The sequence below is a fragment of the Cyrtonyx montezumae genome, unplaced genomic scaffold (genome assembly GCF_038088225.1).
Source record: "Cyrtonyx montezumae isolate F1298 unplaced genomic scaffold, pur_monq_1.0 scaffold_8, whole genome shotgun sequence".
In the NCBI taxonomy this organism is placed as follows: domain Eukaryota; kingdom Metazoa; phylum Chordata; class Aves; order Galliformes; family Odontophoridae; genus Cyrtonyx; species Cyrtonyx montezumae.
This window is the reverse complement of record NW_027072089.1, coordinates 117,694,589-117,716,765: the sequence shown is the minus strand read 5'-3', so window position 1 is coordinate 117,716,765 and position 22,177 is coordinate 117,694,589. Positions and strand designations below refer to the sequence as shown.

Genomic DNA, 22,177 nt, shown 5'->3' with positions numbered 1-22,177 from the left:
CTATAATTCATTGCTTGCAAAGAAAGGCTTTATACTGATACTGTGTGAAAGGAAAAGAATATCTAAATCATTTCAGCAGCAAGCTTATAACCAAGATAATATCAGCATTTTCCTTCTTGAAAATATATCTGCCATAAATTAAAGGAGGTCTTTGGTATTTTATTAAAATGCTTGTGACAAGTTTAACCCCATCTTCAACAAGAATGAATGTATGAATACAAAAATCTCTTTTTGAAAAAAAAGTGAAGGTCAAGTGAAAGTTAAAACAAGCTTGCAGTAAACTTCATACTAATTCTGCAGATACTTTACTAGAACACTAACAAATGTTAATGCTTTAGTATCAATCTGAAGGTACACATTCTCTGTGGTAGTAAGGTACATGTATATCAAAGGGAGCATATAGAAAAATGTGATTTTATGGAATATACTCAAAATTTAGGTTTGGAATGCTGTCTAGATATGTGATAATTGTTTTATTTACAAAGTCAGATATTAGAAGACAATCTGATGAATCCTGCTTTGCCATGACTAAAACACATGGAAGCAGTCCTTCATGTTGAAAGTAATTAGCATGTTAGGAAGATCAGTAATGTAAGGATATATATTTGTGCCTACTAAGCTAAAGTAGAATAAGCTAAGTAGTAAGAATAAGCTAAATGATCTTTTAGTATTAGGTGTAGTTAAATTCCATTTGCATCGCAGGAATGATAACAATGTCATTAATATGAAAGAAAAATTAATTACTGTGATAAAGCAATAAAGCTTGTTTAATAGTGCATGATTAGTAGCTTGAAAGTTAGTTATAATTGCAATTTTAAAACTTGTAAATATTTTCAGTTTCTACAAGCTCTGAATTTATGATTAATAACAGTCTGAGTGGAATTTACTCCAAAGTGATCACTTCGTAGTAACAAAGTGTTACGGCTGACTCAATTTGCTTGCCACCTGTTCTTGCTTTAATGTTCCACCATCCCATCCTGAGATTAATGTGCACGGTAAGGGTGATGAATCTTCCCTTTACTGTCCACGGAGTGCATCTTGTGTAAGTAAATAGTCTGACTTGGAGAGCTCAGACACAGGTATGAGGAGTCCAAGTCACTGCAGCTGAAATTGGAAGATTTTCTGTGTCAAGCACATAAACAAATTGGTTAGCAGTCTTCACATTTTGTTTAGGTTTTTAGGCTTTTTATTTTTCAAGGTTATGTTGTTCATGTACACTAAATTTTTGTCGGCCTAGTGTCCCCCTAGATAATACAGTACTTCAAACCAAACAGCTGCCAACACGTGGGTTGAGAACTTCCTTTAACTGGTATATTCTACTGCTTATAAGAGAAAAACAATGGCATCAATGGCATTTGTATATATACATTCTACATATTTCATTTGTAAATATCATGACAATGGAGACGTTATTGAAGTCTGGACAGCACACAACAAGTTGTGTTTGTCGTGGTTATCCTCTTAGGAAGATTGTTAGTAAGTTAATAGTAAGTCTGAATTGATCCATTTTCCAGCTATTCTAACTGAGACGGTAAACTTTTTTTTAAGAGTAAAATCTTTTCTCTCAGTTTTTTTCTAGTCCAAAGGAAGACATCTGATGTTGAAAATAAACCTTAACTAGGCAGAAAAAAAACAATTCAGAATCATAAAACTGAAAAATTGATCTGTCTGCATCTGTATGGGTATGCTTTTAATCACTTGCATGGAATTAAATGCAAACTAAAGCTTAGAACTCAAAGTAGTTTGTTCTTTTAATAATAAACCAGAAACAGATGTTTTAGAGAGATGCTATATGAGGATATGTCTACATTGAACTTTGAACTCATGCCTGTTGAAAGTCAGTCTTGTCATCAGTTAGACTGCTAGATGCATTTGTCTATGAAGATGCATTCTAGTATCTTAGTATCCTACAGGGCCTCTTTTCAGAGCTTTCCAATGTATATAGCTGTAAATACCAGAGGTTTTTCTTTCTCTGGAAAAGCCTCAGTATCCTTTGTTCTGAGAATACTAGATGAGTGAACTTCATTACAATTTGGTTATTTTTCTTTGAAATTGAAGTATTAAGAAATGTTTAGTTATCTTCATCCCTTCCCTAACTGTGGGGCATAGCTCATGTTTGTAGAACAAATATGATTCCTTCAGGGCAGATGGATGAAGCTCAGATGAATGCTGCTACCTTCATAATTTGCAAATGTCCTATGACACTTCCAGAGCAAGAATGCTACTGGATCACATAGTCCTGTAGATTCTGAATGACTGGTGTTGACTTCTGAATTTATGCATGAGCATTCGTATCTTCAGAATGCTCTATGAGGAGCTTGGTTTGCATCTTCCAGCACACACAAAAAATAAATAAGATAAATAAAAATCCATTAAGAAAGCCCACCGTTGATCAGAAATGCAGTCATGTTGCTCTTTTTCATGTGTTCCAGAAAGCTGTAAGCGTGTGGCTTAGAAATTTCAGCAAGTCAGCCAATCTTGTTTGAAAGTGTCATTTGAAGCCCAGTGGAACAATGGGCTTTCTGAAGTGTTAATTTTTGGGGTTTTTTTTGACTGTATATGTCTTGAGCGTGTCTTTCTAAGAGCATGAAAAATGTTGTTGGCTGCAGAATAGCTACTCATTGATTTTGAAGGGCCTGATAGATAAGTGGTTCATAAACATCATTGTAAAAAGCAGAATGATGTGCAAGCCAACCTATTGAAGAGATATGGCATTTCAAATGTTTGGACAGGCATATTTTGTTGTCAATTGACTCTTATTCTTTCCTGCCATGGGTTATGAAATCATATGCCTTAAAGAAAGGAAATTCCATTATGCATTTAACATTTTTGGATTACTGGGAATATGTACATGTTGTGGTGAAAACAGAGTGAGTTAAGCTATAGAAATCAGTTATAAAATTATCACGGCTGCTACAAATGTGATCACAACCTGCTGTATTTCTCAGTAACAGCTGAGTCAAAGGATTCCGTTGTCACTATTAGTATCTAAATCTTTTTTTCAGATTGATGAAATATTAATGTGATGGGAGTTCTAAAATATGTAAAAGTTTGGGTTATGAAACTAATGTCCAAAAGGGCTTGGGGACAATAGCAGAACTAACAGATTATCAGCACTACAATGAGACTTGAGTTCTCTGCTCAAACCTATCCCAACTGCACTAAAATTTTTGTATTCCTTCAGCTTGAAAACACAGGAAGTTTAATTTTCAAGGTACAAAATACAAATAAAGATAAAAAATACTAGGATGGGCAGTGATTAGATGCTTGTAAGCAAGGATTAGTGATTTAATCACGGATAAATTCTCTACAAAAGTAGGGAATAAGAACCAAATTCTGGCAAATGCTGTTGTAGAATATGAAATAGACAGGGGAAATGTTTAAAAGCAAATAAAGCAAACAGAAACAAAACAAAAACAAACAAACAAAAGCAGAAAAAAAATGAACACAAAGTTGGAGAATTATTTCTGTATTGTATCCCTTCATCTGAAATGTTCAATTTTAAGACATATGATCATTCTTGGTCAGGTGTATAAACTATCTATCTTGCTGAACAGAATAAACCTGAGGATAAATATAATTCCATACATTCAGAAAACAGAACTCTGGCTTAGAAGGCCATAACAGTGTATGAATGAGTTAAAAATAATATCAATGAAATATTCAATGCATAAGTCAACTGTAAAAGTGGACACCAAAGGTATTTTTTCCTGGTTAGAATACATTACAATAGTGTCTCTGTTAGAGTGGGCAATTGAAAACGTCTTTGGTTCTCCCCTTGACTTCAGTGCTGTTTTCTTTTCCAAGACATTTAATGTCAGATCTAAAGGAAAAAAAGCATGTTTTTTTTTGTTTGTTTGTTTGTTTGTTTGTTGTTTTTTGTGAAAGAGGCAAACTAGCTGTCAGATATTTCCTTCTAGGGACATCTCAGTCACCCACTTTGACTGTATCTATCAATGGTGTGATGTTAGTTCTTCACTGTCCTTGTAAAAGAGATGTTCTTTTAAGAAAGGAAATGGAGCAGAAACAAAGAGAGAAGAGCTGTGTCTAAAGGAACAGACAGCAAGATTTTCATTATCCTAAGGATCTTCAGAAATTTTCCCAGGGAAAGTGATGAGAATTTTGTGAAGTAGACTGTGAAATCTGGAAGGAAACAAGCCTAGAGATGGTGAAATGTTCACCAAAGAGTGAAGGTCTGCATGTGTTGCCAAGGCAGTGAAAGGAAACAGCTTCTGGGAGAGAAATAGTGCAACTTTCAGACATGTTTTGGGCACTTCCTTTTGTCTAAAGCTATCGGTTCAAAACAGGCTGTGTTGCATTTAATGAAACCATCCAGACAAAATAAAAATCTTAGCCCTCACCTCAGTCACTCAGAGAAAAGACAAGAAAAAGAGAATCACAAGTAGAGCCTGTATTTCTACATAGACTAACAATGCAAATACCTTTCATTAAGTGAGCCTACTAGTGTATTACTGAAAATCAGTGCAGGAAAAGTGTAGTTCTAGCTACCTTGGAAGGAACACAGCCAAGAAATATATTTTCCATTTTTTAGGTCTTCTTTGTCTGTACACTTTTGTGCTTCTCACAATTTAACTTTGAAATGTTCTACAAGGGCAACTCTGAAGTAATGCCTGCTATTTAATTATGTTGGCCTATGATATCAGAGGCAGCTGCTGGTGATTTGAGAGTAAAGGTTGAACCTTCCCACCAGTATTCCATTACATTTTGTTGCCATGCAATAGATGGCAGAAGAGGGACATCCTGACAAAATGATGTCTGATATGGGAGTGCGTATGAAGCAAAGGTGTGTTAAGCATTCCTCCATGTGGGGAAAATTGCACCCACTGACATTCATCAATGCTTGCTGAATGTTTACGGAGACCAAAGAGTGGCTGTGAGCACAGTGAGGTGGTGGGTGGTGTGTTTCAGTCATGGTGGCAGCACCAGCAGGTCACCTGTGCTGGTTCAGATTTATGTGAGCGTGGCATGCAGGCTCTTGTTCATCGAAGTAAAAATGCATAGCTACTGGTGGTGCCTATGTTGAAAAATAAAAGTTTTGTAGCTGAGATTTTACTCTATCAAATGGTGTTACTGTGCACTTTGTATCTGTTGTATTTTCCATGGAAGTAAATAGGAGACATTACTTTCAGAGCAACCAATGCAGCATTTTTTTTGGAAAGGCCTACATATATAATCAAAATCCTTATATCTTGTGAGAAATTGTGGAACTTATTAAGAAGCAATTCTGTGAAGTGTAAAACTGACAATTATGGCTATGCAAAATAAACTACATTACAAAAATGCTTCACAAATTGTACAAAATACTCCATGGTTCCTTTTTGCCAGTGACATCCAGTTGAGAATTTAGCATGCATGCCCTATAATAGAATTAATTTATCTGCCCATGGCTTTTATTTGTCATGTTCTCCTACTGTGGCGGCGAGTAGGAGAGACACAGTTTAGAGTTGATGGTTGTTGCAGCGAGCTGCCAGTGAGCTCTGGCAGTCAGTTTACTTACTTTGTGCTCACTGAAGATTCTGATTTGCAAGACTGTGATCCATTTGTTCATTGAAATCTGCTTTTGGTTTGGGTCTGTATCCTGATTCTGCCCAAGGCATGACTTAGACATGGACCTGTATAAAGAGATAAAAGTTTTGCTAGGAATAAAACTTACGGGGCACTGAATATTGATGGTAGAATATACATGCTGTACTTTCGTTGTACTTAAGTTGCTTATGTGTTTATTTTTAATTAAATAGCCTCTGGTGAAAATCTTACTGTTCTGATGATGGTATGTCGCTTTTTGAATCATCACTGGATCTGCACAACTTCTGCAAGGGAGATGCTGTGATGCTGTCTTTCTGGCCTTCCTTTACCAGGATGCATAGTTGGCAAGCCCCTGAAATCCACAGTTGTCTGTTGTTTCCAGTATTCCAAATTCTCATCTGTGGTAAATCAGTCCAAGAAAGACAGAGCAAAAACAGCAATGTTAATTTAATGTGAAATCACTGTTTTATGCAACTGTAAAGTATGTATAAGCCCCTTAAAAGGGCTCCTATCTACTGCAGTGGGTTATTTAAGATGTGTATAAATGGTCTGGTCTTTGAAAAACAGGAGAAGGTACCTGCTTAGAAGGAAGCTATTGCTGAATGGGGTAGTTCATACTCTCAGAGGCTGTTAAAATGTACAGATTTGAGGAGAACAGTTGGGATAAGGATTACAATCAATTATTGTGGCTTTCAGTTGTCTCTTCCTTTTCTCTGTCTCAGACTTAACCTCTTACTTGCCCTTTTGAGTCATGTCTGTGTGATAATTGCATGCACTCATAGCTAGTTTTGAAAGCTAGTTTGCATGGAGTATCTGTAGGTTAGACTTCTGTTAATGAGGAACTGACTGTGGGATTGGATTACTGCCTGGTTTAGATTTCCAACACAAAACATTTCCTTGTTCAGTATTTTCACTACAGTTTAGTCTATATTAAGGTGAAAATTGGATTAAAAGGACAAAGCGTGAAGTCATTTGCTGAAGCAAACAGTGTTAGTGCCAAATTTTGTATAAAAAGATGCTACTGAAAGGACTGCAGGGCTCTCTTCTAATCCACAGAGAATCCCTCCGCCTCTGAGTTTAAGGAGTTCATTTTCAAATACAATGCACAAGGGGTACATAAAGCCCTGTTAAACAGTTCATTTTGTGCATTCATCTCTTGTTTGTTTATGGTATTAAAAATGTTGTTTCAGCCTGGAACAATCCCATCCATGCAGAAATCATTTTGTAAATGTAAATACTGTATTAATGACAGTTCTGTTCATATCAAGTATTTTAACCTTTTAGGCAGTACCAATTACTCCAATAAAGTTTTAAATATTTGGAAGAAAATTCTTGATTCTATTTTTCTCAATGAAAATAAATAAATACAGTTAAAAAAAATGGGTATATTGGTTCTATATATAACAGTGAGCAATGCTCGCTGTTTCTGGAAATGATGTGTTGATAGAGCAAATGAAATGCTGCTACTCGAAACTTCTGCTGTCCGCTGTGAAAACAGCAAAGTTTGAAATGCAAGCAGAAGACAGGACAAAAATGGTGCATTTTATAGTCAGAAACGTAATGTCCAAAGTTTGTGTACTCAAAGATGTAATCCTGAGTCACAACCTTAAAAATTACTATCACTCAATCCAAAACAATCAAAATTTATATAATTCAGTTGACCACTGCATCCTTCACAGGGGAGGAGGTATTGACTGCCACTTAAATGCTGCTAGGATATTGGCTGTCCTTGGAAAGCAGGTTCTTGTCCTCCTGAAAAGACACATCAATTTCATATGATCCCATTGGCCAATTTACCAGCACCCAATATATTTACTTCCTTATTTCATTATGCTTTAAATATTGGCTCTATTCTCTTTTCATCATTCCATATCAGGCAGTTTTGTTGGTTCTCTTTGCATTGTCTTCTGAGTGCTGTCAAAGCATATTTCCAATTAAATAATTCTCTGGTCAAAAGCAAGTTTATGAGAAGTAGAACTGCTTTTCATATACTTTATTGCTTGCTGCATACTTTACTGAGCTTTGTATCATAAAATTCCTGCTATTAATGGTTGTTTACTTTTCCTAGAGATAAAAAATATGCATCAGAATTTAGAAGCAGACAGTTTCTTGCAATAAGTGCTCTCATTTTACGTCTTCTGTACTGGTTTCAAAAAGAACGTATGATGTTCTGCAGTAGAAAAGTTAATGCTTTTAAAGCCTTCTGTACTTTCTAAATGTAATAACAATGACAGCACTTAGCACTTACATAAATCTTTTCATGCATAAGGCTCCATCCTGACATTGGAAGCATTATTATTCACATTTTCCCAGTAGGTTATTTTATGTAGCAGTGAGTTCAGTTTCCATGCCTCCTTCTCCCTCCCCTGGCCAAATATATAGTATAGTAGGAGGACAAACGTCGGAGTTTAGATTGTAGCTGAAGATATCCTCATCTGAATTTCAGACCTTGCTTTACTCTAGACACATACTTTAATATCTCAGTTTCTGTTAGTGACACTCCTATAGTCCCATAGATTATAAATCCTGTTATGTAGCTCCCTTCCATTTCCTCCTCCTTCTCCAGTGATATCTTCCATCTCACCATGCAGTTTTCTCAGCATTACACAGGGAGTTTGCACCTTGATCTGAACTTGGTTCTCCCCACTAAAGAACAGCTATAACAGCTATACTCCTTAAGCCTCAGTACTATTTTCCTAAAACACCTGAAAGAACTAACAGATTTTGAGTATCTGTTATGTACAGTGAATATAGTTATTTTATAAAGAAATGTAAAATTATTTAGCAGTTCACATACATTCTGGTGATGTTTCTGTCACTCTAAATGTGTCAGCCATACTCAGCAAAAAAGAAAAAAAAGTGAGATACATGCCCATTATCCTGATCCACTTAGTTTTGTGATGTTCTTCTTCTTATCCTTTCTTCTTTTATAATTTTAGACTTAACAAGATCAGACTCTCCAGATGTGGTTATACAATATGTGGCATGACTTAGATTATTAATTGATATTATAATTAATTATTATGTCAGTGTATTGCATTGTATCAAATTGAACTGAAATATCTTTGAAAAAGGTAGAGTCCCTTCCAATCCAAGCCATTATATGATTCTGTGATCAGTTTAAGGATTTTGAAAGGACAAAAGAAGCAAAAGGTAATGACACTTTTCAGGTTTTCCTTTTAGAGAGCTTCCTCTTGAAAGGTTTTGCTGAAATTAAATGAATTAAAGATACTTCAGTCCAGTCCCAGTGGCTGTCAGTGACATTAAGGAAAGTTCTGACAAAGGGAAATACCCATTAATAGAGGAAGAGCAAGATCCTTGATTTATTGTCTATCAAAATAGAGAGCACATTGTATTTTCTTAACATTCTTTCATATTTTTAAATTGCATTGGTATTTGAAGTAGTATAGTTATGTTTGTTTCTAAATTTAAATGCTGATTTAAATGGCAGTGCTACCAGCTTTTGGAGTTTCAATATTTTAAATTATCCAAGGTACATCTAATTAAGACAAAGCATGCAAAAGGAATTCTATGAATTCTATCAATTCAGGAGAGCATGAGACTGTTGTTTTTTTTTACTACAAATCTTTATTTTCTGCTACCTATTCTGCTGTTGCAAACAAAGTAAAATGAGCAAATATATAAGTATTGTTCACGTACGTCTTATAGATAGTACCAACAGCATTATTATGAGAGCAGCTGTTGCACAAGGAACAGAGCAGTAACTGCTGAGCATTGGGCAGAAACCCTTCAGAGGCAGCAGTCTGGAAGCACTAGGACTTCAGGATAAAATAGCCATCTTAAAATAGCTTCATCTTCTTCTTAAATACTCATAATTTAAATGCCTTCTTTATCTATTTAAATTCAGTATTCTGTTCATAGAGGCCTTGTTCTACACTGTATTCCATACACAACTCAGTTCAGTGATCAGATGACTTGAATGTAATGATGCATGTATATGTGTTTGTATGTTGTGGCTTTTAATGGTTGAGAAGAATATTTTGTCTTGGAAGCACTGTGATGCATCATAATGGAAAAATGGGGGGAAAAAAAACAAACAAGCACCTCCTGAATGAATAGTCTTCTGAGGAATTAAGTTCAATATCCTTCAGGAGTTTCAATAAATTATACTGTGGCTTCAATATTTTAAGGAAACATAATAAATGATTTATAATGTGAGCTCTGTTGTGAGCTCTTGAACCATAAATATGCTGACACTAATTACTTATAGCCAAATTTTCCTGGTTTTGGGAATCTTTTAAAGTGCAGCTTTTCAGTAACTGAATCACAACAAAGTATTTTGTCTCCCAGTCTTCTAACAGTTACATGTGATGTGATGGAGGGCAGGAAGAGATGGGTAAGCAAACTGTTGTCAAGTGTCAAGAGGGCTTTGATGTAGTGTACTGAAACAATACTAGATTTATCAGAAGAAAACGTTCCATGAAACAGTAGGGGATTCTTTTCACAGTGACCACCGAGACCACAGTAGTAAAATGTGTCAGTCAATTTGATTCTAAACTGCTGAAAAACAATTAGACTTCATTTGGTTGTGTTTTTTTTTTTTTCTTGTTTGTTTGTTTGCCTTCAAAATATATAAATATCACTAGAGAAAAGGTTTGGGAAGGATTTCATAGGATGTTTGAAGGCAAGTTCAACAGAGCAGATTTTTCAAGGATCGTTTTGATTATGGTATTACCTTAAATGGTTGGGCATTCCATTTCTTCCAGTGGGATGAGTTTCATCAGATTGTGGCTTCACAGAACTGCAGTGAAACATCATCAGTATCATGACGAATGACCAAAACATCCCTTGTGTATCCACTGAATTAAACGGCATTTGGCTTTAAAACCAGTGATGGTTTAACAACTGATGGGCAACTCAGTTCTACTACATCACTCTCTCACTTCCCATTCCTGGAATAATGAGGAGAAAATGTGATGAAAAAAGGAAAACTCAGAATCGAGATAAAGACAGTTGAATTAAAGAAAAAAAGAACAACAACAAAGTTCTGACACAAGCAAAAGAAGAAAACAATTATTCTCTACTTCACATCAGCAAACAATGTTTAGCCACTTCTTGAGAAACATGGCCTCAATTGCTGGGGGAGACCAATGCTTTCATAACGAGAGCCCTCCCCTTCTCCTTCATCTCACTCTTTCCCTATCTCAGATTTATTTAGAGCATAACTCCATACAGTAAGGCATATCCCTTTGGATCAGTCGCCCTTGCTATGTCACCTCACCAGCTCTTGTTCACCCCCAGCCTACTGGCTCAGGTTGAAGAGCCAGTCTTGGTGCCATGCCAGCACTGTTCAGCAGCAGCCATAATATCCGTGCTGCTCTAGCTATACATGAGCAGAGCACTGTATGGGCTGCTGTGGGAAAAGTCAGTTCCATCCCAGCTAGAGCCAGTGCCAAACCCCATCTGGAAATGTGAAGACCCCAAATGGAAATGCAAAGTGGAGTTTGAAGAGAAATTCATTCTACTGTTAAACATATTACATTAATCTTTTATTTAGATGCTGATGAGCTTGAAATTATTGAAACACCAGTATATTACGTTACAGTTTTTATTTGACCTTTATTATGAGTTTATTACCGATACACCTTTGATGCTTCACATACAGCTGAGGTGTTCCTCTCTATGAAACAGGGCTGTACATGCATCACTGCAGAATCAGAACAGTAAGTGCTACCTTCAATTACAGAAATAAAGTCAAAATATAGCAAGAAATTTACTAATCTGTTTTTGCTACCAAACAAACTATATCCCAGTTTCTGAAACATAGACTTCTTTCCCCATTTGATGTAAGGTCCACAGCCTATGTAATTTAAAGTATAAATGTACATCTCATAAAGGAATGATTTTGACTTTTAGGAAGGTCTGTAGTTCCAATGTTAATTTAGATTAAATTAATTCTAATGGTAGGGAAAATGTAGGTCTTCCATGAGGGATTGTACCTGGATTGATAGTGTGAAGATATGGATCTGGTCCTTGACTAGAGCATTCTTTGAAGGACTATATTCAGTGGATTTTGAAGCCATTGAAAAATCTGTCTTATTATAATCATTGAATTCTGAATTTAATCCTTTTCTTGATTTTGTGGTAAACTGTGCTGTTCCTTTTTACTACGCACCATACGTGTGGCAGCCAAAATAACTATAAAAAGAAGCAGACTTTCTGCTTTTGCCGTGCAGAATTTATTCTATCAAGTTATTTTATTATAAATCTAAATACTGTTGTGTAAAGACTACGCTATCAGAAATAATGTAGTAATGGAAATCTATTGAAGTGTTGGATGAAACTGTAAGTAATTAACATAACTGTCATAATGTGTTTGTGTCACTAGAGGTTTGAATGTCCCTTTGTGTTTTGGGAGACCTAAGAAAAGGACTTGTGTTTAAAAATCAAAAAGTAAATTCTCTTCCAGGCCTGATATCTTGGTCAGTAGCAAAGGTATTATTTGTTGCCACAGCTAATCCTCTTGTCTACTTCTATGGCTTTTTCCATTTCTATAATTTATTATTGGCAATTTCTTATCATTAAAAGTAGGCATTGTAAATACAAAGGCATTTTCACAACATTTTTAACAGCCATTTTTTTAAATAGATGACTAAGATTTAAGTATTTGCTCTGTTGTCCAATCGGCCGTGTTATCTTCTTAACTCCTTCGAAAGATCCATCTTTTGTGCCCTGAGCCTGAACAAAATCTCATGGCTGTACTCAGGTGAAGTGCTCTGATGAAATATAAAATGAAAAAGAAAGAAAGATTTTTGAACTGTTAGTTATCAAATTATAGAAATGTTTTCATGAATTCCAAATTTATTATACTGCAGCACACTTTTTAAAATTAATTTCCTTTAGTCGTAAAGAAAAAACCTTCTGTTTTGCTTTTTTCAATAATTTAATTAAGCATTTCCTTTAAGTTCATTTCAGTATCTATCATGGCTCGCTAAAGTTGGAATTCAGTATGGAATGGTAGATTAATTGCCCTTTGTTGTAGATGAAATAAGAATCCTAAATATGCAGAGTCATGAAATTTGTGTTCCTCAATTGCTTATTCAATGCTTTGGAAACCTGAATCAAAAAATACTGAAAAAGAGGGCCAAAGGTTGTTAAATGTAGCGAGTAACACAGATTTTGAACTTTACTTAATGAACCGAGTGTTTATTACTATGAAATAAATGCACCATTTAAAGAATTATGGTGAAAATGTAAAACATTAAAACTCTAATTAATTTTGATCAGAAGCATGCAAAGCACTCATCTTTCCTGAAACATTTTCATTAAGGTCGAGGTTTTCTTTGTTATTGAGATAAATGTATTCCTTTCACACAGCAGTTCTCTTCTTTCTGTTCAAATCATGTACATCACGGATGTTTAGTGTGGTGTATTTGACTCTAGGTAACATTTCTAGGCTGTAGTTTGCAAAAGCGTTTTTGTGGAAGTCATTTGGGCATAGTTTTCTGTTATATGTTTTAGACCTCTTTGGGAGCAAATAATGTTCAGAACCCCTGAGAAAAGGCTGTGTATACCCAAAATTATTTGTTAAAAAAATATATATAGTTAAAGCATGGGAAAAAGATCTTCTAATATCAATTGGTAGTTCACATGTAGAGCCTAACAATTGAACAGCAAAAAACAACAACAAAAAACTTTTAATTTCTTTGCTTATTATTGCACTGCACTTAGAAATAAAAATGTTTAAAAGAACTGTTCATTTCTCATCGCTGAGAACCTGTTGTTCTCATGTCGCTCTTGTAAGAAAATGCTATTTTATTTCTTAGCATCAAAAAGTTTTGCTTCCTATGATTTGGTAAGTGTATACTGTAAATATGGCAGGAATATAATGGTAAATATTGAAAATAATCTTGGTTTAATTAGAATAGACATTTCTAGGGTTTGGAATATTCTGTAGTCATATTATGAGTGTATATATAGTGGAACTTTTTAATTCACAATTCATGAAAATAATGATTGTATTATGAAAATGTTATTGTGATTACCATACATAAGTTTATGCACAGATGTAAGTGGTGTAATTGAGTAAGCAATCTGTTTTAGAAAGGATCTTAATCACAATGAGGTCAGACATGAAAGTCAGGAACGAAAGACGAGCATGCTTTCTGAGATGGGAGTGGTGATTAAGGAAGCCTGTCCTTTCAGGTACAGGCCCAGTACAGTCTATCCCCTTTAAGTATCTTTCCAGCTATTACATTGTTGATATTTCAGGCTTGTAATACTTAGCTTTTATAGATACAGTGTAAAGTTCACAAACCGAAATCTTTAGAGAATCAATTTGTTTAAAAAGGAGACATTTTCCTGTACTTCAAGGAGAACCAGCTGAACTTGTAAAACAATGGTTTGGTTTCAAGCACCACCTGCCCTGAAGAGCATCCCAACTGGAGTGGCAGGCAGCCAAAGGGGCCACTCAGTGCAACGGTTGCTTCCTAAAAAGGAGGGAAACAGATGGAGGATTGGAAATCTGGCATAAAATTCCACTTCTGTGCTAAACATTAAATGCAATTCTGCTGTAAGGACTCTTGCGATGGTACATTTTTCTGTATAATCAGAATTAGAAACAAGGAAATAGAAAACACGAAACACTGACAACCATTTACAAAAGCCTTCAAGTTCTTGTACCAATACAAGTTAAAGGAAAGAGGCTGTGATAAGCATGCAGCTGCTTGTATCTTCTGAAGGAAAGCTGGAGTGTGAGAGCGGTTCTCCTGGTCTTGGATTGCCACCTAGAGTACAGAGCCCTGCACTGCTGCGTGAAAGGACAGCCCCCCACAACCCCCAGCAGTTCCAGACGCTGTTTTTACAACAAAATGGGATGAGGAACTGCTTCCAGTTTATTGATGTCATGTTTACTTACATTATAATGCTTAGCTCGTTGATAGCCTCCGTTTTTTAATGTTAGCCGATCAGCAGAGATTTCATCGTAGGAACTTGGTGGGGTTTAGCAGTAAGAATTAATGGAGATGGCACATTAAAAGGTATGACTGTCAGCTTGCCAGTGGTCCCAGAGGGTGCATTTTCTTGATGGCTGCTTCAGAATACTTCATGAAGCAAATGTCAAACTTGTCGAGGCTGTCAGTATGAAAATGATCCATGCAGCAAGGGTCTCCTTTTCCTGGGAAACAAACAGCTGCCTTATCACTGCAGGGCTGCAGTGACAGAAAACTGTCATCCACCATGAGAAATTTATATTTGCTTCTAATATCCTTTTGTAAAGAAATGTTCCAGTTGTACTCTGTATTTTTGCACCACTCTTCTTTGTAAGGGTTGTCAGCAATACGTTTCAAGCACATACCATGGGCTTTGGAAGAAAAATAACTTCTGATTTAGTGTTGGTTGCTTACCTTTTGCTGATTTAACACAGAGGCTGACTTAAGACTTAGTTTATAGCCCTGCAAACTCTTTTTTCCTTCAAGTTTGGCTTATTGCATTGGAAAGCAAGAGCTTAACTTACAGAAAGAAAAGCTGTCGTAGTTTATAAAATCCCTTTTTCCTGACGTATTTTTAAAGAGTTCGTAATTTTTACCTACTTCCAGATAGTGTTTTGCTAGCAAGAATCTGCAAGGCAGGTGAATGAAATACTTCCTGTCTGGGCTGTTTTAAAAATGCTAGTATGCAAACATCCTCTCAGTGAGCTATGACCTACAATATCTATGAACTGTCACAGTTTGATTGTACGTAGTGATTTTTTTTATTATTATTATTATTTGTATTTCTGAATTAGCCAATATTTAGATTGATAGTTGGCAAGTATTTAGGCTGATTGCTTTCCACCTACCTGAGTGTGGAAAACTGCAGCTTTGAGAAGATTCTCATTTTCTTTCCGCTGGCAGCAGAGACCTTCCTGATGGCATCTCAGGCACTGAGGCCATTTCGAACTTGCGTGGGATTTGTGGTGTGACCAAACAAGGGGTACAGACTGCAATTTGGTGGAAATGTCCATATAGAGGGTCTCACAGGGCTTCTGACCATGTTTACACTGAAGAGCATTCTTTGTTCTTCTGGAGTCTGCCAGATAATTATGCTTGAGTTCACAACAAAATCTTTTTCTTGTCATTATTTGCTGACAGATGCTTCAAGACTTTTTAGAGTTAGAAGTACTTGATGTTTCTTGTGGCCAGCTGCCCACCCTCACTGAAGCTTTGTGTATTGGTCACATTACAGCTCTTCTGGATTAAGTTAATGTGAAAAGTAGTAGTGTCTGAATTTGATTCTGAATATTTTTGAGATGGTATTTCCAATTTATGTGGAAGCATGGAGAACCCATCAAACATTTATTGACTTAATAGCATACTTTTTATGTTGGTCATTTTCTAACTTATTCAGATGTTAGTTGACATCATACTGTGTTTATTAAATTTATAAAAAGGCTTAGACTTCACACAGGACAAAACCAGCAACTTTATTTTATCAAAAGATATCAACAATTTTATCTACCTTTGGAGTAGAACCTTAGAAATTGCAGGTGTGGTTTAATGCACAGATCTGTGAAACTGTGCATTTCCTAGCACAATTAATTGATGTTGGATCTGTTCTGCATACAGAGTACTGTCAGATCCCCTGTAGAGTTAAGAATTGTCTCATTCACTGTTGTCTTCCAGATTTCATAGAAGTAACTAATGACATAAAGAGAAATTCACAGTCATTTCAGTTGGATGGAAGTGGGAAAAAGAAGAGAAAGTGATACTCAAAACCCTGTTTCTAGAGGTTGTTTGTTTTTAAGTCAAGATTTGTCTACAGGGGAATATTCTGGAATAATTACTATAAAAATAACTTTCCACGTGGGGCCTCCTGTTCTCTGCTTGTCAACTATAATAGCATTTGTAGTTGACCTTAAACATGTTTACAAAGGGGATGAAGTAATAGGACAAAATCACACTCTCTCAACTGTCAAATCAAAATTTTCACAAATTGGGACATAAAAGTCAGCCAGGTCCCTCTGGTTTTTGCCACCTAAACACTTTTAAATTTCAGAATATTCTGGTTAACTTTAGCAAAGACACTAAATGCTCGATATTCTCATAATTTGCTTTGATTTAGGTTGCAGACTGTGGGCTCTCAGTTTTTAATTCTTGGCCCTATTCTGGTTCTGTGACCCAATAATGCTCAGCTACCAGGTGTAGACTAAGTAGTGTGCCCACAGGACATTTAAAATCATCAGTAGGACATCCAAATAATCTTATCCATTTCCATGTTTCCAGCTTGGTAAAGGCCACTTAGAAATTGGCTGGTGTGGAAGGTCTCTCCTCATGAGATGTCTAGCAGCAGTGACTTAAAAGCTTCTAAACTGTTTTTCCTTTCAGGAGGTTGAGTTTACAGAGCTTTTTAGAGCTGTTAGTTCTTTTCCTTATCACTGTTATTTTTGTAAATCCGAAAGAACAATTGCAGACTAGTAAACTTAATTCATTTAAACATGAAAATAACCTTTGGGCTCTTGAATTCACTTTTTCAGTGAGAGTAGTGATAGTCTTGGTAATAGTAGTAAACAGCATCTTGAGGGATTCACTTCTCTTTATTACTCTTACAAATCTTCAGGTCTGTGTTGGTGCATACTTTATGTAAGTGTATTCAAAATCCACTTAAGGTTTGAACTGACATTTGGCTGCAGTCAGAAAAGATACCAAGAGGATTTTGATTTGTGACATCTGTTAGCAAAATCTACTTTGATGGTTTAACATTTTAACAACAAAAGAACTGTTTCAGGATTCTTAGGGCAGAAAGCACTAGTCAGTAGAGCAAAGTAAATAACTGTGTAAAATAGAGATGTGAGATACTAACAGGAAAAATATGAACTGAATTTGTGAAACAGCAGCTGGAGTTCGATATTTCACCTGCATATTCAGTAATATGTAAACCAGTAATACCAACTTCACACACTACCATCACCAACTATTTTTAAGTGACAACAAAAATAAATAAAATATTTTCCTTTGCTTTCCTTCAGAATTTAAAGCTTTATAATGGTAAGTGGTAATTAGTGAAGCAAATATATTAAATATGTTTAATCTTCAGTAAGTCATCGTTTCTTCATAATTAAGCTGCATAGGCTACTTAGCTGAAAATTCAAACATTTTTAATCACATTAGAAACTACAATTCAGTATCACATGAATTCATCACAATTCCTCTTGAGTTACTAACAAAAACAATAAAAATTACTTAGAAGTTTTACATTGTCAGCAAACCGAAGGAATTGTGACTTTGCACTTCTCAGTATGGTCGGTGTATATGCTTTGTGTTCCCAGTGCAGATCCTTCCTAGATGTACTACTGGCAGTCATATTGCATTTCCTATATATCATAGGAGATAATGTCTCAAAATTTTCTAATAATTTTCAGTAATGAGTGAGCTGGTCATTTTCAGGCCACCACCATCACTTTTTTTTTCCTGGCCTAAAGCTGAATGGGTGTTAGAATTGTTAGCTCATTCTTTCCAGTGTCTCCCAACAACCATTTCTGCCATCTCTTTTGTTGTGATACCTCTGTTCATGCAGTAATGTACAGGGAACTGATCTGGATGAAGATGCATGTAACGAAAATATTTTCTCCCTTTGTTAATGCATAGTGTAAGAAAGATGAATAATCTTTCATTTTGCACAAATTACCCATCTTTGGAGATTCTAAGCTTAGATTTCCATTTCAAAATAGTATGTGACACTTTCTGTTCTTGGAAAATGGAGATGGGGTAAAAGTGCCTCAACAAAAAGCTAAGATATCCAATGTAGGGTGTGTTCAGAAAGCTTTTGTAGCTTTCTTTTTTTCAAAAAAATATCAAAATAACAAAAATAACAACATAACAGGCAGAGCCCTGAATGACTTGAATATAGATGTCTGCCCACATAAATCCAATTCATACTCACCTATATTTTACCAGTTTTAATTCATTTTACCTGGTTTTAGCAGCAGGGGATGAATAAAAAAAAGAACACTGATACTACAAAATATCCCATAACAGATGCTTCTGTCTTTAGTATTCACGCAGAGCAAATCCTAGACTTGCTTTAGTCAGTCAGCCATCATGTCTGCTTCTCAGAAAACACAGTGCACTGCAGCTGCTGCTGTAAACTAGGAAATCTGCCAGATAGCAAGCATGACCTTATGAGCAGAAAATTAAAACATTTCAAGTCTACACAAAGCCAGTTTCTATTATAAAACCTCCTTCAGTGGATAAAACCTTCTTGTCCCAAAAATAAGCCAAGGAAGCTAATGTTCAGCCTCTATCCCTTTGCCCTCCTGCAGAGAAGACAAGGCACAGGTCCTTTTCTCTGTTGTCTGAAATTTCTTCATGCTTCCTTTGTGAGTGGAACTCCTAAACACCAACTTAAGTGTGCTGGGAAGGAATGACCATGTAGGGTTTACATTGCCTATATGAAGGAGGAGGACACGGACTCTGGAATAACAGCGGGTCATGTGTTAGAGAGGTGAATTAGTTGGCATTGAGGTCAGCAGAAATACAACTTCTATAGGTAACGATCTTCAGAAATGTACAGACTTGCTGTTCCTTTGTTAACAAGCCTGATCTGAAGGAACCATGCTGCTTTTCTATAGGAGCCAACAATTTCTGTGAGTGGCTTTTATATTCCATGATACTCTTCTGCTGTAAGCAGACATCTGAGCTTAGCTACATGTTGCTCCTTAGTTGTTACAATGGGTGTACTATATGCATCAAGCTCTCTTGAATATATGCTACACTTGTAATTTCAAGAAATCAATAACCTTTGGTTTCACACACATGCATAGACATGTTTTCTCAACCAAAATAGAAGAGCAACAGACGTCACTATGTTTTTTAAAGATAATTGAAAAGATGGCAATCCAGGAAGTTATGAAAAGCATTTAGCCTTTAGTTAGCCTACTCTATCCTGGAAGGGAAATTGATTTGGAATTAAAATGGAGTATACACTTATTTAATGTAACAATGAGCTTTTCATTTTTACTCTAATGTTATGTAACATATTATGAGGCCACATTTTTTAATAAGATTTTCTGCTCCTATTCTATTTTGTGATATTCATATGATCTTCCTATATGTTTTGTATCTCTGAATCTTTATTATAATTATACTTACAAAACAGTCTTTGATGTAGAGAAAGGAAGACTAGGATGCAAGGAGATTTGCATAGAAGAATGAATTTGCTGATTTAAAGCTGGAAACTACACCCTTGTTTCTTGGGTTCCACCTAATGGCCCTGACATTTCTCTTTCTCAAATATTGACTATTGAAGAATGGTCTTATAGCAGTCAGAATACTTTTTCACTCCCAAACATTTATTTGTTTGCTTTCCTTTAAGTTTACAAAGTGAGGAAGATTCTCTGAATTATATTGTGAATTAAAATGTAGGCAGGAGAACTGGCCATACTTTGAATGTGTGACAGTGGCTGTTCTTGATGTGATAATGGGTTGCAAGTTGCCTTATGAAACAATTTTCTCAGACTTTTGTAATTTATATTTTGGAAGTAACATTTTAGTACTGGACACAAAATAGTATCAGTTCCTATGGAAATGGGCTGTATGATGTCACTTCATTTTTTCAGTGTGATCCAGCTAAATCCATCATGAATTATGAGCCCAACTCTTGGAACTGAAGCTGTAGAATATTGTAAGCATGCTGCTGCCTGACATGCTCATGTTTCCTATTTTAGACCTGACTGATCTTCAGATAACATATGGTGGTACAAGTAATTGGAAAATTGGCAGACCTGTCAAGAAAATATGCTAGATGGGACAAAAATACGGTGTTGCAGCACATAAAGTGTCGCTGAAGTTAAATTTACTGTCTTTTATCAAAGGGTGAACTAAACGTATCTGGTCTCAAAAAAATGAAACATTTTTCAATGGCAGATGCTTTTCAAAAGTAATTTTTAGAACAATGATGGAAGTTCTTGCATTTGAAAATAATTTAGTGGAAACCTCTGGTCAAGAACAAAGGAAAGATGTGAAGTACTGTCTGCTGCAAACGTTTGGATATCTTGCTGTTTGTGTAGGGTTTAGTAATTTCTTGATGTAACCAGCCTGCACATTAGTTAGGGCTATACCTGAGATTTCTTAAATTATCTTCTATTAAAGTCGAAGATTAGCCTTATTTAAATTTTGAGTGTTTTTATTTCAGCTATTGAGCAGAAACAAATGCTTGAATATATGATATTTTTTGTTTATTTTTATACTTGTTGGTGAAGAGAAGGATAGCAAAAGCATGTACAAAACTCTATGCATGTGCGTAAGTATAAAAAGTGTACTTCAGTAAATTGATTGATGTTTGGCTTTTCATTTTCTTTTTCAGGAAGATGAAAATGAAGCTGAGGCTGAAAATCCATCTCAGGAACTGAATTTGGAACAGAAAAAATCGAAAAAATAGGGGATTGCTGATCTTGTTTTAAATATTTGCAAGTTGTGTAACAGTGATTATAGTTTCTCCTTGTAAAATTAACAAGAAAATTCTCAATAAAGTCGTTGAAATTTGAATTCATTTTACACTGGGAAATTAATGATATAGCTCCTGGTGATATTTGTGATTATATTAAAAGCTGAATTGTCAGAACTGAGCACCGTACCAATGAATTCTAAAAGATTTTTGAACATAGTATAGAAAGCTGATGGGTTAGTCATCACTAAAAACACTTAGTAAGCAAACAGTGCATTATTTTTTTTTTATTCTACCAAGCAATGTTATCCTTAAAGGATAGTTATAAGTCAGACACATTTTGGTATTTCTAAGCAAGAGCTTTGATACTGAAAAGTCAGATATATGTTATGTTCTGAAGTTCTGAAATTTCTTCTTAACAGTAGTTAAAATAAGTGTTGCTGGGGATTGGGTGAAGGCAAACATTTTGTGGTTTGTACAGTGTTTTTTTGACATATAATCAGTTTTACATGTTTATGCCTTCTGTGATTTCTAAGTTATTTCATATTGTATCATTATTTTTCTCCATGTAAAACTTTTCCATCTAAACATGATCTTTGTCTGTTAATGAATGCCACATTTTGTCTTGATTGGACCATTTTACCCAGTTCTAATTCCTTTGTAATAATCTTTGCATTTAAACAGCATAAAATAATTTCTTTCTGCATCATCAGTTCTTAAGTGAATACTGAAAATCTAAAATAAAAAAAAATTCTTCCTAAAAAAAAATCTTTCTGATTTACTTCTGCTTTTAACTCTGTGTAGATCTCTTAAATGGGAATGTTAGTAGTAGAAACTCAGATGTAGGTTTATAGCTTGATGCTTTCACTTGTTGCAGTCAAGAAAACAAGAATATTATTCTGTTTCAGAATTAAAGCTACACCTTGCTCAAGTTCCTTTAGGGCAGTTTATCTTGCTGTAGGACAACTGTGCCTTCTACTGAAGAAGTTTATGTCTTTTCCCAATCTTCCATATTACTGTAATTCTTTATATTGACTGGTAAATCACATTGTAAATGATGTCAATATTCAATTTTCTCAGATCTATATAAATTATAGTTTCATAGTTAAAAGAAACATACCTATTCTCAAACAATGTCTTTTATAAATTCTTTTCTGATTCATGAGCTTCGATTATGCACGTCTCTTCAACAGATTTCAAATTTGGGTTTATCCACCCAAATTATCATCCAAAAGTAGCAAATATGGTC

General features: G+C 35.3%; 1 protein-coding gene across 3 annotated transcripts in view; it reads left to right on the top strand.

The window, feature by feature from the left end:
* Positions 1-21,654, top strand: part of PHF14 (PHD finger protein 14) — a 158,391-nt gene extending 136,737 nt beyond the window's left edge. Inside the window, exon 19 of one of the 3 annotated variants that reach the window (XM_065752249.1) lies at positions 20,848-21,654. In XM_065752249.1, coding sequence (XP_065608321.1) covers positions 20,848-20,922 — 75 coding nt within the window. In that variant the 3' untranslated portion in view covers positions 20,923-21,654. The remainder of the gene's footprint in view (positions 1-20,847) is intronic. The other 2 variants (XM_065752251.1, XM_065752250.1) reach the window with 2 other exon arrangements.
* Positions 21,655-22,177: the final 523 nt, after the last annotated feature.